General features: G+C 38.6%; 1 protein-coding gene across 1 annotated transcript in view; it reads left to right on the top strand.

Moving 5' to 3' along the window:
- LOC131034409 (actin-related protein 9) overlaps nucleotides 1-16,969 on the top strand; it is a 217,233-nt gene that overhangs the window by 32,187 nt on the left and 168,077 nt on the right. Inside the window, exon 6 of the mRNA XM_057965876.2 lies at nucleotides 1,819-1,909. Within this exon, the coding sequence (XP_057821859.2) occupies nucleotides 1,819-1,909 (91 nt within the window). The remainder of the gene's footprint in view (nucleotides 1-1,818; nucleotides 1,910-16,969) is intronic.

Here is a 16,969-nt window from a genome sequence, read left to right on the forward strand (position 1 = left end):
ATCAGAAAAATATCAATTGCATAAAGTACTGGCGGGGAAGTGAGTCAGCTTTTGTAGGGAAGTTTACTCATCTAATTTAGAAGTTGTGCACAGTTTCCACTATGCAGGGATGAAATGATGAGAATATCTTCTAATAACTTATTCCTCCCTGTGAATCTATTTTAACATGTAGAAATCATTATGTTCATCTCACATTTAATCTGAGTGAGTTGTCCATGGTCATGCACAGTTCACTAGCTGCATCTCAATTAGACTGAATCATGTGTCTTTGCACATTTACTGCTTACTAACTACACATATGTAGATTGATTGAGGTATCTGTAATCTTAGTAAAAGGGAGAATTTCACATCCATTGAAGCTCAGTTTTGAACATTATATCTGGTATCTTTTGTAGATACAGCAAATGCATTATTTCTGAACATGGATGATGTTGTCTGTTATTTTTGATTATTCACTGTCGTTGATTGGGCCAGAGACATAAAATTATGCGGTAGTAGTTGAATCTTTTAATCTATGGTCATGAAAATAATATTGGGAAAAGACATTAGAGGGAGCCCAGTCAGAAGATCCACTTCTGTTTTTTTAAGGAATCAAAGCCAGAAAAGGCACATTGACTGTCATAATATTTTTTTTTTCCGTCTAGATTCTGTATGTATATTTCATTTCATCTATGCTATTCGCTTATGTTCTCCATTAACCCTCTCATCTTATTCAAAATTGCCAATGATAGAGTGGTGATTAAATTGTGTGCCTTTCTGAAATATCTAGGTGAATTGGGATAAAATTAGAAATACCTTAATGTTTAGCTGCAGCACTCTGCATATTGTTAAGAAAGTAAAATAAAGTGATATTGTATATTCTTGGTTGATTGAAAGGGGCCAATGACTTGGAAAATGCAATAGGTGAAGAAAACTTATCAATATACAAAACGGATAAGAGTGGTGATTAAATTGTGCGCCTTTCTGAAATATCTAGGTGAAATGGGATAAAATTATAAATACCTTAATGTTTAGCTGCAGCAATCTGCATATTGTTAAGAAAGTAAAATAAATTAATATTATATATTCTTGGATGATCGAAAGGGGCCAATGACTTGGAAAATGCAATAGGTGAAGAAAACTTATCAATGCACAAAACTGATGAAAAGAAGTCAATGGGATTTGAAAAGAGCATTCTCTCAAGAACATGAAAGAGTGTTAAGACATGTTTAGAATGGAAATTGTCACAAGAAGATATAACTGTTCTAGTGTGTGGTCTGAGTGTTAAACAGAAAGCATATTTACAAGAGTCAAAGAAATCCAATCTTCAGAAGAAAAGAAACGGCTTCAAGATTGTAATCGGAAGGGAATGATGAAACCAAAGCAGTTGTTTAGTCAAATACATCAGGGGTATATAATGCATCTTCAACCTGAATCTGATTTTAGAACTTAGAAGTGGCAATGCTAGTAGATGTGAAGTAAATATAAGAAAATTATGAAAATATAGTCTAGCATGAATTCACTGATCCAAGTTTTTATATTCTTTCCAAACAAGAAGTTATTTTTCTTTCATTGAGCATTTGTCAACAAAATTCTCGGTCTAGTCTCATTTCGTTCACTATTTCATTGAATAGTTAATAATTTAGGGAGTTGGGATGTTATATTACTGACCACTTTTGAGACTTTTGACAAATTCAAATTACTTTTTTTTGTCTTCATTCTAGAAGGATACAAATTGCATTTAGAGTTAGCTTGGATTGTTGGTTATTTATGTTCCAAAGAGGCAATATATTATTCATTGGAAAATGCTACATGTCTATTCTTATTATCATTGCACAGCCAGATTATTCCGAAGGTGGTTCTCTTCCATGGACTGAAGTGAAGGAGACTTTAAACTCCCCTAACATGGCAACCAATGCAGATCACCAAGGTAATTTCATTTCCAATTATTATTACCACCATGTTTATTTACTGGTTTGAAACTATTGTCTAATGACTGCAGACAATCATTATTGCAAAACCTCCAGTTTGGTGTATTAGCTTTTTCATTCATCTTTGATTCTTTGGCCCTTGATGTATTTTATAATGCAAAGAAAAAACCTGGGACCATAATTACATTAGCTTGTACCAATTTTCCAATTGTCAGTGTGAAAACTGAAACAAAGAAAAAACAGAAAACAGGGTGGTGAATAGCTAAGCTTTTCTTTATGCTTATACATTGCTTGTGCCAAAATTTTGTATGTTGTGCATGGACACACAATTAAGCGTGACAATGTGAATGGAGGATTATTGAAGACATAAATGCTTTTTATACTCTTTGTAATGTACCCTTGTTGAAATAGGATTTATTAATAAATTATTAAATAATAACAATAAAATTAAAATATAAAAGAACAAAAATAAAACATAATATGGAGATCATTTCATTTGAGAAGGGGATCCAAGGATCATCATCCAAACAATACTAAAGGAAGAAAGAATGGAGCTTAGGAATCAAGGAAGGATTAATAGAAGGGAATGAGAAGAAATTAGGAAGTTAATATTTTTTAAGGGCAGACATTATAAAAGGTTGTACTCTTTCAAAGGGAGGAAATCGTGAATGGAAGTGACTCTTGCAAAGGGCAGACATAATGAAGAGGTGTGATTTCTCCCTCACAATGGAAGATATAAAGGGAAGGTGGTCTCATTTGAGGGGGGGAAGAAAGGGAGTTATATCAGATCTATACATTCAGATCTGTACATAAAAGTAATAGAAGATCATCAAGAGGGATCCATCAATTAGAAATCTGAATAAATGAATAATATTCAACATACAATCCTGGTGTATTTTATAAGTGTTTGGATCTGATGCATAATCCATAGACCATGATATTATTGATTTTCTATTTTTGTCATCCATGTAGATATGTCTAATTAACATATTATTGTTAATATATATTTATATATTATTATCATTACTATATATATGCATAATTAATGATGACAAAGACTCCTTCAAAGCTTATAGCTAATTAGTCATCTCATTTTGGAGGGGAGACAGGGTACATACGAAGGATTGCAAGTAGCTAGGAAGCCACACTAATAGAGACACCCCAAGTGGGGCTGGGAGGCTGGACGAGTGCTGTCATCCCGTGCTCCTGGGTTGGGTGGAATGGCTCTATACGCCTTGTATGGTCTTCCAACTGGTGCTCTATAATGATGATGGGTTGTTGGGTAGAACCTTATAGGAATCGCACATGTATATTATAATGATTGAGATAATTTCCCTAACCCTAGTAGGAATGATCGATTTTATATCGAACACGATTGAGGGGTCTCAATGGAATCGAAGTGGTAAATATATCTCTATTTCATTCCTTATTTTACTTGGGATTGTGATTTTAGGGCAAAAACTAGGGCATTGGAAAAGTGGGACATTACAAATGGTATCACAGCGTGATCCTGCCATCCTTCAGGGTAAAGATGAATCAATGAATTATTCGAGTCAATGAGAAAGAATCTAACTATACGTGTATTCATGTGTATGCTCCGTGTTTGCATATATCTAAGTGTATGCCTCCTGTTTTCATGTGTATGCTTGGTGTTTGGTTCATACCTGATAAATTTCCATCATGTCTACTCCATGTGTGTCTATGATTACGTTATGCTTAACAATTATGAAAATGCTTACTATAAGATCTCTTGATGTTTATATTTTTAAATAGAAATAATAGCAAGGCACTAGTCATAGGACAATAGTCATGAAATCATGTAAGGACCAGTCTATAATGACAGTACAATCCCCTAGGGTACACCCATGGCATGAGGACATGAATGCTATATAAGAGTTATTGTATAAGTCAATGGTCCAATGGAACAACCGTCAACCACTAATCCAATCAGAGTTTAAAGTGGAATCAAAACATACATATGTTTAGAATGGAAACAATATCATTCTTTATTCACTCTCAAAAACAACAAAAATATAAAAAGAGAGAAAAATGATCACTGTGGAATCTGACAGTTCCCAACCCACAAGCTGAAATAGCAACAAAAACAAAATGGGTCAGCAAATTCATGGCATGCTTCCACAAACAACAATAAACGAGACAATTAGTGATGAAAACAAATAGAAACTATGTCTGAACCTGTATAACAACACTAATGAAAACAGGAAAATTAGTGAATCTTAAACAAATATCAATTGAGGGAGCACGAGAATACCCTTCTAAATGTCTGTGGCATCTAGATAGATCAGTTGTACTAAAGAAAGTTTACTGTAGAACATAATAATACAAACTATTCCTACTATATTCATGCCTTCATGAAAGGTAGAGTGATCAAAGCATAAACAGCATTTTTCCTTGAGCACCCAATGTTAGTCTTAGTAAATAAAGTGAAAAACAGAATGATCCTCACATTAATATCTCCTTAAAGTTTGCAACAACGTTACATGCTCTATCCTCACAACATCAAACTAGCACATAATCACATGAAAGGAACAATGTGTTGGCTTGATGATGATTGTAATGTATTCATCACTTGTTGTCATTGATGAAACACTCTCACACACACATATGATTACATTGACTACGGGTGTAACTTCAATTGGTTTACACTGTCAACCGGTATGTTTAAGGCTTATCTCTAACCGGTACTTTGTGTCAACCGGTATGTGCTTAAGAGATAACTTGTGGCTACACTAAGTCGGCATCAATATGAAGAATGAAGATGAAGATGGAGATCAAGCGGAAGATTCCAGGACAATGGTTCACATGTTTTGTTCCAACCGGTATTGACTGTTCTAATCGGTATCTGATTTTGTGATGAGTTACCAACACTGACTTCTTGACGATCATTTTTGTGATGAGTTTTGATCACTTGTCTAGATACATTGCACCTAGGAAATTGTGTTTTGATTTCCTTAGGCCGACATAAGATTTGAATGTCTATTTAAAGACATCTTAGTGAATCATTTAAAACTGATAGAGAATGATGGTATGCGAATATTGATATGCATCAAGAGTGAAAGCTTTTTTGAAGAGTGATAAGTGTTAAGATGAAGAGCAGTGTTGAATGTACTCAGAAGGATTTGATCAAGCAAATACTGTGCTACTCAAAACAGATCAAACCATTCTTGTTGTTTTCTAATCATTACAACAGAATCAAATCCCCTAACCGGGTAAGCTCTAGCAAGTTTCATTGTACAAATCCTCTAACAAGGTGATCCATTAGTTTGGATTCTCAAATCCTCCAACAAGGTTACTCTTAACAGGGTATAAGCTTCTAATCAAGCTTTGGGATCTCTAACAAGATTCGCTCGTAGCAGAGCACTTTGTAGACCTTAACCGGTCAGTTATCTATTACTGCAGATAGTTAACTTGTGAGTTCCATCTCACCGTGGTTTTTACTTGTTTGGGTTTTCCACGTATAAAACACTTGTGTTATGGTGGATGCTGTTTTATCATTTTGGATAGGATGTATTTTGTTTAAATGCTTGGTTAAGTTCATTTACCGGTTAGTGTTTGAAGTAGTGTTTTATTTGGTATCACTGATTCACCCCCCCCCCCCTCTCAGTGCTTTTCAAGTCCATCAATTGGTATCAGAGCCTAACTTCTTTGAAGCCTAACTGCTTAGAAGGGAGTCTTGAAACTACCATGGGGACAGGAGCTACTTCGAGATGGCTAGAGAGCTAGAAGCTAGCAGAAATGAAGTTGAATCCCTTACGGGCAAACTGAAAGCTTCTCAAGTCAAAAGGAGAGAGCTATCTGAAAAACTGTTAGAAATATCTGATAATAGTTCTTCAGATGAAGCCAATATTGAAGCTTTAGCAGATGAAGTTGAAGAGGTGAACTGTGAGAAACTGAATCTAAGGAGAGAGCTAGAAGGTCTCACTATCCGCATGAGTCAGGAATTGAAAGCTAGAAGAGCTGCTGAAGATCTTATCAAGGTAAGAGATCAAGAGATTATAAAGATCAAACGGGAAAAAGACACTATGCATGAGAACTTGATTGTTGAAATAGAAGAAAAGGAGAACCTAAAGCTAGATCTTGAGCTGACATCATCTCTGAAAGAGAACCTGTTTAAGCATAATGAAGATCTTGTCAAAAAGCTTACTAAAGCCAATGAGAAATTGGAAAAGTTCGCTAGAAGTTCTACCATGCTGGAAGAACAAATTCAATCACAGAGAATGAAGGGTGATATCTCTGGACTTGGTTTTCATACAACTGAAAAAGGTGAATCCTTCGGTACAAAGAGCAACTATCCAAAGAACAAAACTGCTCCTAAAGTCAATAAGACTACCGGTAAGAAGGTTTTTAAACCGGTCTGCTTTGTTTGCCATAAGCCTGGTCATACTAGAAATGTCTGTAGAGACAAACCTAACAGAAATGCAAATTACAATAATAATGCTAGGTATGTGTCAAGAAAGTTTGAAGGTCATTGCTTCACATGTGGAATGTATGGGCATAGACATGTTGCGTGCAGATATGGAGCAAACAATCCTGTACCACACATGCATCCCAGACCAAATGGTGACCGGATAAGGAACTTTGATAACCGGGTAAACATGAACTGGCAAAGATCCTACGACAACCGGTTTAGTCCATTCGAAATGGAAAAGGTAACAAATGTGATTTGCACCTTCTGTAATAACTTTGGTCATGTGGCTATGAACTGTAGAAGAAGAACAGGAAGAGGAAATGCAGGACCTTGGAGATCATTTGGTATGGTCTGTTATCACTGCAACAAACTGAGGCACTTAGCAAAATTTTGTAGATCAAGAAATAGCAAACCGGTCAACTCTTTCAAGGATCAGAAAGGCAAGCAAAAAGTTGATGTTGAGGAAACTAGAGAGGATATGAACCGGACTTGGAAGAAAAAAAGTGATGATTCGCCTAGAGAAGAAACTGTTCCTTCACCTAGTGAAGAGAACAGATCAAACCATTGTGAAGAGATCTGATCAAGCAAATATTGTGCTACTTAGAACAGATCAAACTATTCTTGTTGTTTTCTAATCATTACAACAGAATCAAATCCCCTAACCGGGTAAGCTCTAGCAAGCTTCATTGTACAAATCCTCTAACAAGGTGATCCATTAGTTTGGATTCTCAAATCCTCCAACGAGGTTACTCTTAATAGGGTAGTACTCTTAACAGGGTATAAGCTTCTAATCAAGCTTTGGGATCTCTAACAAGATTCGCTCCTAGTAGAGTTCTTTGTAGACTTTAACCGACCAGTTATCTATTACTGCAGATAGTTAACTTGTGAGTTCCATCTCACTGTGGTTTTTACCTATTTGGGTTTTCCACATATAAAACACTTGTGTTATGGTGGATGCTTTACTTTTTGTGGATGCTGTTTTATCATTTTGGATAGCATGTATTTTGTTTAAATGCTTGGTTAAGTTCATCTACCGGTTAGTGTTTGAACTAGTGGTTTATTTGGTGTCACTGATTCACCCCCCCCTCTCAGTGCTTTTCAAGTCCATCACAATGTACTCTTGAATGTGTGCAAACCTAATAAACACTAAGAATTTTTTGTCACAGAAAGTGCTTTCCTCTAAAAGATGACAAATACATTCTATACCGGAAAGTTTCAATCATCTCAGCAAGAATTGGAAGCTAAATAGTTTGGAATTTTAGGATCAATTCTACATTTTTTGGTCAAGAATTCAAATATTGTAAAGACACATGTAGTAGGCATGTCTTGTAGGAACCTGTTGGTGTCTGTTTTATCATCTACCAAACATTAGAATAAGATACCCAAAGGTATTCTATCCTCTCCTGAAAAATCACTACTGATTCCAAGGTCTATATGTGCGAACAAGCGATTTTAGTGGGATAGCTACTTGGGTAGTGTTTGCCGAAAATCTTAAGGGGGACTTACATTAACAATTGTCTTTGAAGCTGCTGGACTTAGATGGGTTCAGCAATTTTAGGCTCTCTCTTTTTTTTTTAAAGATTTTTCGGGATTTAGACTTTAAAAAAAAAAGGGAAAAAGGGAATAGGGTTAAGAAGGCTGATCTAATCCTACGATTTTCGGAGACGGTATCAACTGGGTGCTCTCGGGAAACCACACTTTGCTTCGCCACATTGAGGACAACTACACAAAGCGGGTGCAATCTTCAATGGGTTGTGCTTATGATTGAAATATTGGCATGCATAGAGGATAGGTTCATACTAACTTTGCACAGTGAAATGGAAATCATCCATTCACCAAAAGTATGAGCAGAGATACACCGTCAATTAACACTTATCAAATCCTTCATTCAATTCTAATAACATGAAAGCAAATCTAAATTAATTTTAACTAAAGTGTTGAGGAAATTGAAACCATGCTAATCATTCAAACAATAGAGATTACAAAGCCTTAAGAGAAAGCGCACATGCGATATATTATTCGAAAATGACCTTCACGCAACAATATGTCAAAAACCTCACTCTCTCCAAATGAGAGGAGGTAGCCTTATATAGTTTTAAAAAAATAAATGAACAACCGAGATCAAACAGTGATCAAGGGCCTAGATTGAAAGCTACAAACCCCAATTAGGGTTTCCCAAAACTCTATTAGTTTGAAAGAATGAGAAAGTGACACGTGGCACCGCTGCTATTGTCACCGAGGTGGGTGTCCAATTTCCCCTTTTGCAGATTCGATGTATCTGGACACGATGAGCCTGACCTCCTCCATAGTGACACTTGGCAAGTTGCTAATCTGGAAGTCGATGATGTCCACATCATCAGTACATGTGCAAGGATGCCTTCCCACTCAACTGCTTGAGCAAGAAAGTTCTCGTCAATGAAGAGAAAACTTGCAATCCTTGAAAGATCGCCTTTATCAATCATTCTTGAGTCTTTGAAAAAGCTCGATTGAATTCTGGCTCTCAGGTTCTTTGCCTACAAGTGTTTTTCGCGTATACTCTTTTTTTCCCAGATCTCTGATGCTACACGAAACACCTTACTCAAAATTTCTCTGACACTTTCCTATGTGTCAAAGCACTTAGTCTCAGATTTCTTCAGGACTTCAATCTTGGTGACCAAAGCATAATACCAGGTGTTAAAGTCATATCTATCCCCAACCTGTATGACACCTGCATCCACCAAATTTCGTTTTGACAGACCTCAGATAACCTTCAATTGCGGAAGTATTTCATTTTGAATCTCTTCAACATCTTCCCAATTTGCAACTAGGTCCTAAATTCGGTTGACTAATGGAGAGGCCGACTCATGTGCTGATACTAAATTTTCTACAAGTATGTCAGCACGTGCTGAAGCATCTGAAATCCATTCCTTAGCCTATGTGATTGTGCCCTTCATGTCCTCGTAATCCTTCATTGACTCTTGCTGAAGAGGCTGCGGAGGAGTGATCGGTATCTCATGGTTGAGTGGCCTTGAGGGCGTTGCAAGAGTCTTCAAAGTACTAGACTTCTTGGTCCTGAGTAGGCATACCCAGCTCTATAGTGGTAATCTTATAATCCTTTGGGGCAATATTGTCCCGAGTTTTTCCTTCCTTTGGCACAGCTATTTGAACTGTCTGAAACCCTGCACTATCCCTCTGAATCAAAGAGAATTTTCTAGCTGGCTTAGGTGGCTTGACTATGACTGGTTCGTTCACCTTTTCCAGAAATGCTGCTATATTCTCTTCAAAATGGGTTTCCTTAGGAACCTTAGCCCTTATCCATTCCCTCAACCAATTAGGAATGGTTGACTGCTCCACAGTATTTTGTTCAAACCCATCATCTGTCCTTCCTGGTCCAGTAACTATACCATTGAGGAAAACTACTGGGGGCTCAGGCTCTTCAACTTCTGTGGCTGCATTTGAAACTTGTACCCTGTCTGGACTTTGGACAACTTCTTTCATTATTTCCTCAATTGAAGGAGAAGGCACTCTCACTTCATTATTTACCATATATGTGTCCATCTCTTGCTCTTCAACTGCATTTTGATTAGGCACAACAGACGCGACACTTAGGATGGAATGACCTTTGTTGGACTCTCGTCTCTCCCCTACAATTTTCTTTCCCCTGGCCTTTCCAGAGCTTCCAACTAATTCCTTCCTCTTCCGGGACCCAACACTCTCTGGATTCCGAGCATTGCCTGCAGAGATACAAGGGTTGGAGGACAGAGAGTCATCTACTCCCATTAAATCATAGGTCAGGGCCACACCTTTAGACTTCAATTGTTTCGTCCTCTCAGATGTCCACCACTTAGAGTATTCGACCACCGACCTCATGAGGTCTGCCAGATCTAACTTCTCTCCCTCTGACCAATCGATCAAGGCTAGTGGTTCATTCCTCATCTTCTCAAAGCTTGGTTGCTGAAGCTCAAGACTGTCTTCTACTTGATCAACAACTCTAAATACTTTCGTTGCTCTTACCATGCTCAAGGGAATCCTTGACCAAAATCTCCTCCTAATTTCGAAACTCTCGATTGCGTTAGCCCAATAATCTTCCAAATTAGCTCTATGCTCAAATGCCATCCCTTCGACCCTTTTCATCCTATGGAACGGATCAAAATTCTTTCTTGCTTTGTATTGGTAAAAAGGGTACCAAGCCAACTCTTTCTCAGTAGTGGCAGTGGCTTGTGATGATGGGCACGTTTCTAGTCCATTTCCAATCGTGAGAGAGTAGGTTCTTGCCTTCTTCTGCTTATCTCTTTGAACTGTCATATTTCCCTCCAATTGCGTCACAACCTCTAGTAGCACGACTCGGTTGGTAGGGTAAGTTGAGAGCTTATAAGGAGATCCAGAAAACCCTTGAATTCTGATGTAAGTGAAACTTTTCTTCCATGTGAAGCTGGGGATAACAGTCATAGACGGGAAACTGTTTTTCTTTGTTTCCCACTTCCCCTTTGCAGGTGAGGCCTCTGTATCTGTAGGTTCTAGCCAGGGAATAGAACAAGTACGAGCTCATGAAGAAGGTCCTATTTGCTTCCAGATTCTTCAACTGGCTGTCCAAGTTATCACTTATCATTCGAGCCCAGTCTATCATCTTAACTCCGTTCATTATTTCATTCATAAAATAATACGTCTAGGGCTCAAATGAAGCGCCTTGAGGATTCCCCATTATCTTGTTTAGCAGGACAATCATATCTCCAATATCTTCTTTGCAGTACGCCCTCACCAAGCTCTTCCTCTGTAGTTTGGAGGCACCTTTCCTTGGCTTGTCCAGCCAGGAATGATTGACGATGGCGTGATACTCCTCCAAATGATCCTGATACATGCGATCAACTTCATCCTAGGTTACGTACACAACATTATGATATTTTGGAATTCTGAAGGCTTCCCTGATAGCCTCATCGCTGATGTTTGCCAACACTCTTCCATCTGGGGCGACAATATCCCTACTGACAAGGTTGTAGTGCCTAGCGCACTTAGCTTCCAACTCAGTGCACTGCATGGTAGGGAGAAAACTGGTAGCATGCACGATGCCACTTTTCATCATCTTTCGCACGATCATGATAGACATGAGGTTATCTAAACCAAACATCCGCTTCTTGAACTCCCTTAGATTGATATGCCCGAGGTTAGTGTCGCTAACATTCTTCCATTTCGAGGTCATTCTTGACTCAGGAGGAGCATCCTTGTCTACTTGGAACTTCATCGTGCCTAAAATCTGCAAATAAACATGAAGCTTAAGTTAGAAATCAGATCTTGGATTAAAGAAAATCGAGGCTGTGAATGGCTAAGTGCTTGGAGTTTTTTTACTTCTCTTTCATACTTAGCCACAAAAATGGGTTTTCACATGTAAACTCTTCAACCTAAGGACATTTATGATTGTAATCCAAAAAGGCCAAGTACTATAACTTCAAAATTCTCATTCCATTTAGTCAACAAAATGATTTTTCTCACGAAAACTTTGAATAAGTCCACAAAAATTACTTCCAACGAATCTGGAAAATTCAGAAAAATGCAATAAATCTGCAACCAACTTCACCTTCGAATGAATGAGAATAAGGCTAGAAGATAGAAGGAATCTTAATAAATCAGAATTCCTCAAGAAGCTCCCCCAACCTGCAAGAGATATCCTTGCAACACCAAGATTTTCTTCCAAATGACCTTCAATCTGCGAAATACTTCTGGATGGTTTTCCTTAGCTTGCTCAGAAAGTTCGAACTTCTTGTGTGAGAATGAAGAAATGAAGAATGTATTTGTAATGAAGTTGGTTTTCATAATTAGAAACACGCAAATACCATCCAATTCATGTTTCTAAATTCGACTTCAACCTTGAGAAAGTTTCTAATTCAATTTCGAGTTGTGCTGTCATCTCTTTGAGTTCGAAAATCTTATTCTACAACTTTCTAATTTGTTTTCCCACTTCATATTCGAACGAGGCCTATAGATTGGCATCTTCCAAAAGGTTTCTAATTTGGAACTCACTCTAAAGATCGCCTCAATCTGCAAATATCCTCTTTCTAATTTTGATTCATAGTTCAAACTCGAGTTTCCATTTTGTTTTCCCAACTCATTGATCTTCGAATATCTCTTTTTTCAACTTTCTAAATTAGTTAGCAGTTCGAATTTTGGGAAGATTTGATGACATCACTGGCATTTGAACTTGCTGTTGACTTTGTTTGACTTCCAAGAGTAGGGCGGAATTTTGAGATTTCAACTTGATGCTTGGGCGGAGTTTGGAGGTGCCTCTATCATCGTGTTAGAGTTTTGTTTGCCTTAAACTTCTTTCATTCCATCCATAGGGCGGACTTTGAAGGCTTCCCACTTTATGGCGAACTTTCTCATGTTCATTCTTTTAGGCTCTCACCAAGGTGGACTTTTGAAGCATCCCCAAGGTGGAGTTTTAGCCTCTCCAATCATTATGGCTTGGGCGGAGTTTTGGACTCTCTCCATGGCAGACTTTTCTCATGTTTACTTCCTATGTCTTCGTGCTAGGGCGGATATTTGGAAGGACACCAAGGAGGGCGAAGTTTTGGAAGGTCACCATGGCGGACTTTGGAAACCACTCCTAGGGCGGACTTTTGAGACCACTCTACAACTTCATGGAGGGCAGACTTTTGGATGACCTCTTCAAGGCGGACTTTGAAGACACCTCTTCAAGGCGGACTTTGGAAGGTTGGCCACTTCAAGCATGGCAGACTTTTATGACATCTCCACCATAGGGCAGAGTTTCAAGGCATGACTACCAAGGTGGACTTTGGAGACACCTCTACCAATGCGGAGTTTTAGTCTACCTCCTCAAGCATGGCGGACTTTTAGGCTTCCACCAAGGATGGCGGAGTTTGATGACTTCTCAACTTGACCTTGCTTGGAGGGCGGGGTTTGAAGGCTTCTCAAGCAAGCGGACTTTTGGATAACCTCTTCAAGGCGGACTTAGGATGACCTCTAGGCAAGGCGGAGTTTTAGGAAGACTTCTGCAAGCATAGGGCGGAGTTTTGGAAGGCCTCATGCATGGCGGACTTTCATGAGACATCAAGGAGGGTGGAGTTTTGTGCTCCCTCTTCAAGCATGGTGGAGTTTTAGTCAACCTCCAAGGCGGAGTTTTATGAGACATCTTCTCAAGCATGGTGGACTTTTCTTCTATCTCCCTCATAGCTTGGGTGGAGTTTTCATCACCTGCCATAACACTCAACATCATTCATTAGCCAGGCTTAGAAAAATATATGGAAAATTTCAAAATTTCACAATTTCACAATTTTATCAATTTTAACCAGATTAACTTGAAATTTGAAATCCATACTTAGGCAAAACATCTGAAGCATCATGACCCCTAAAATGTAGGACCCTAGCTTTTTAGGTCAAAACTTGGAAATTCTTGATCGCGATCGAAGCAGGTCAGTGGTATCAATGCAAACCCTAGGTCCCCACTCCGAAAAAGCAAAAAGCAAGCATCCCTAAAAAATAGCCATACCGAGCATTGGGCTAAAAATGCCAAAAACGAAACTTCCTAAAAAATAGGAAAAAGCAAAAAAGCAAACTTTCTAAAAATAGAAAGTTGTTCAAATTCGTCCAAATCAATTGCGTTCTTCGTCCTTTGGCCTTTCTAGGCACTTTGACAGTATTCGGACTCTGTTATCACTCGGCTTGCAACAACTAACTTTCAATATCTAGGACTCGAACCGCTCAAAACCGAGCAAGGCTAGGCAAAATTGTAGCGGAAGGCCATGGGCACTAACAAAAACCCTAGAAAGCAAGAAAGAAGAGGGTCCCCATTTGCAATGGGGCGATGTGTGAAAAAGGTCACAACATCTGGTGACTCAACGAGGGGAATGTTCTTGAATATTCCTAGGATAAAACCCATTTCAAACTTAGAATAAAAAATTAATTATAGCTAACTTACCCGTCGGCTCAGAAGGGCATTCGAAAAGGAAAGAGGAATCCTAAATTGTATCAAGATCTTTCATCCTTCAATTATAAGTGTGTAAATGCATTCATTCCCGTCTCAAAAACCCATTATGACTCTTTGGTTCCATCATGGCAAGTCGCATAATTTAAGTGCTTTGTCTTAACTCCAAAAGCATCCTTAGGTAGAGCCTCGTTGGCAACGAGCGTCCATAGCCCTGACGAGGTTATCTCTATAATCTCACGGAGATTGCTCTACTTCCGGTGATTTATACTTTGATTTGAGGGGTACGCCTATAGAGATTTCCGCACACCCAAAAGCCAAGTATTTTGATTTTCTTTCTTTTATTCTCCCTCAATATTCTTTCTTTTTTCACATATTTCCACACTTTGGCTTGTAAGCAATGAAGCTTACCATGGGCTTGAGCATTATAGTAGCGCTGAAGTAAGACTTTTGACTAATTTCTTTATGTTTTCTTGCCATGACTTCACTTCGGCAGACAGAATGACTCAGAGAATTCTTTAAGTGTATAAGATATAATGACTGAAAGACTCAGTGTCGAGATACAATTGATGATTCCCTTTCTAGTCAAATGCTCATCCTAGCTTTAAGATACTTTAGAATCAATTAATCTAAAATCCAAAAGCTCTCCATAAATATTTACCAAAGGAATACCCAAAACATAACTTAGTGAGGTCAACCCAATGTGTGCGCTTAAGCAATATCACCCTTTTGCTAGTGAGAATCCTCTTTTATTACTAAACTAAAGCATGCGGAAGCAGGCGAAAGAAAAAACAACTAAGCTAACGAAAGCAAACTAAACTAAGGAAACAAAACCACACCTAAACTAAACACACAACCAAAGCAAAACTACTCTAATTATGTACAAACGAATTCCACCATGGAACTCAGGCATGAAGTAGTGTTTCAAAAATTGCCCGTTAACGGGCAGAGGAATGCCTTCACCTGTCAGGGTCTTCAACTTGAAAGCGTTTTCTCCTAGTATCTTAGCAATCTGGTACGGTCCTTTCCATAGACAATCAAACTTATCGTGATCTCCTTTTCGTTCGTGGGCTTTATCCCAATAAAGGACCAGATCTGAGATTCTAAATGCTTTCGTGGTGGCTCGTCTATCAAACCATCGTTTGACTTTCCCTTGATACTTGACAAATTTCTCCAGGGCTTGATCTCTTTGCTCCTCCAGTAACAGTAGTTGAGAAAGTCGAATTTGGACTCTCTCTTCTAGATCCAAAAATTCTTGCATGAACTTCAAAGTCGGGATCCTCAGTTGGATAGGGAAAACTGGATCTTGTCCGTAGACCAGATTATATGGGGAAGTGCCCAAGGATTTCTTGGCTCTTGTTCTGTCTGCCCATAGAGCAAATCTCAATTGAGTATGCCAATCATTCGGGTTTTTCTCGAGCAGCTTCTTGATTACACTGAGCAAAGTTTTGTTGGTTGACTTCGCCAATCCATTGCCCTGGGGGTAATAGTTTGAGGAGAACTTTAAAGTGATGCCATAATCGAATGCCTATTTAGAAAACTTTAGGGAAGTGAAGACGAAACCATTATCACATTCTAGAGCATGAGGGCATCCAAATCTAGTGATAATGTGCTCTTCAAGGAACTTAATTACTGCATCCATTGTACAATTCTTTAATGCCTGAGCTTCAGACCATCTGGTGCAATAATCGGTTGCTGTTAGAATGTATTTGTGTTGTGCTGACGATAGTGGGTTTATTGCTCCCATAAAATCTAGTCCCCACATAGCAAATGGTTTTACCTTTGTGTTTGGTTGCAATGGCATTGCAGGGTTCTTTTCTCTAATGGTGGCAACCTGACAAATGTGGCATGTCTTTACATGTTCATAGGCATCCTTGAAAAAAGTAGGCCAATAGTATCTTGCCCTTAGAATCTGAAAAGCAGTTGCTTGACTCCCTCCGTGGCTTGTTCCAAACTTAGAGTGGAAATGTTCTATTATCCTCTTAGCTTCGTCATATCCCACACATCGAAGGTATGTACCTTCATGATTCTTTCTGTAGAGTACTGATCCTTGAAGCATGTAGCGTTGGCATTTGAGTCTGAAGGCTTGTTTCTGTGCCGAGTTCATGGAAGTGGGGTATTTGTGATCTGTTAAATATGACACGATATCATAGTACCATTCCTTCTTGGAAACATCGGTCAAAACATATGCTTGTTGTATTAGTCCAGGTCCTTCAACTGCTGTAGTTTGTGTTAGGGCTTGCCCTTAGACTAGTTTCATTGGTTGCAACTCAATATCATATTATTGGATAGTGGCGACCCACTTTCCTCACCTTTCCCCCAACTCATTCTGCATCAGGAGTGTCTTAACAACAACGTCAGGCACAATGGTGAAGATTTTGCTCCTTAAGATATAGTGCCTAAACTTCTTAATAGCCTTCACTAATGCATAAGCTTGCTTTTCAACACTTGGATACCTTAGCTGTGCATCTTTAAGGGGTGAGCTCATAAAAGCTATAGGATGCTCTTCTTTTTCCTTTGTCCGTTGTGTGAGTATTGTGGCACATGAATGTTCGAATGCAAAGGAATACATGTAGAATGGTTTGGTGTAGTCCAGACTGACCAAAATAGGAGCATCAGCTATAGCTTGCTTGATTTCTTCAAATGCTCTCCTCGACGGTGGTGTCCATTCCATCTTTGCACCCTTTTTCAACATTTCATTTAAAGGTTTCACTA

Source organism: Cryptomeria japonica, chromosome 8, assembly GCF_030272615.1.
Source record: "Cryptomeria japonica chromosome 8, Sugi_1.0, whole genome shotgun sequence".
NCBI lineage: Eukaryota > Viridiplantae > Streptophyta > Pinopsida > Cupressales > Cupressaceae > Cryptomeria > Cryptomeria japonica.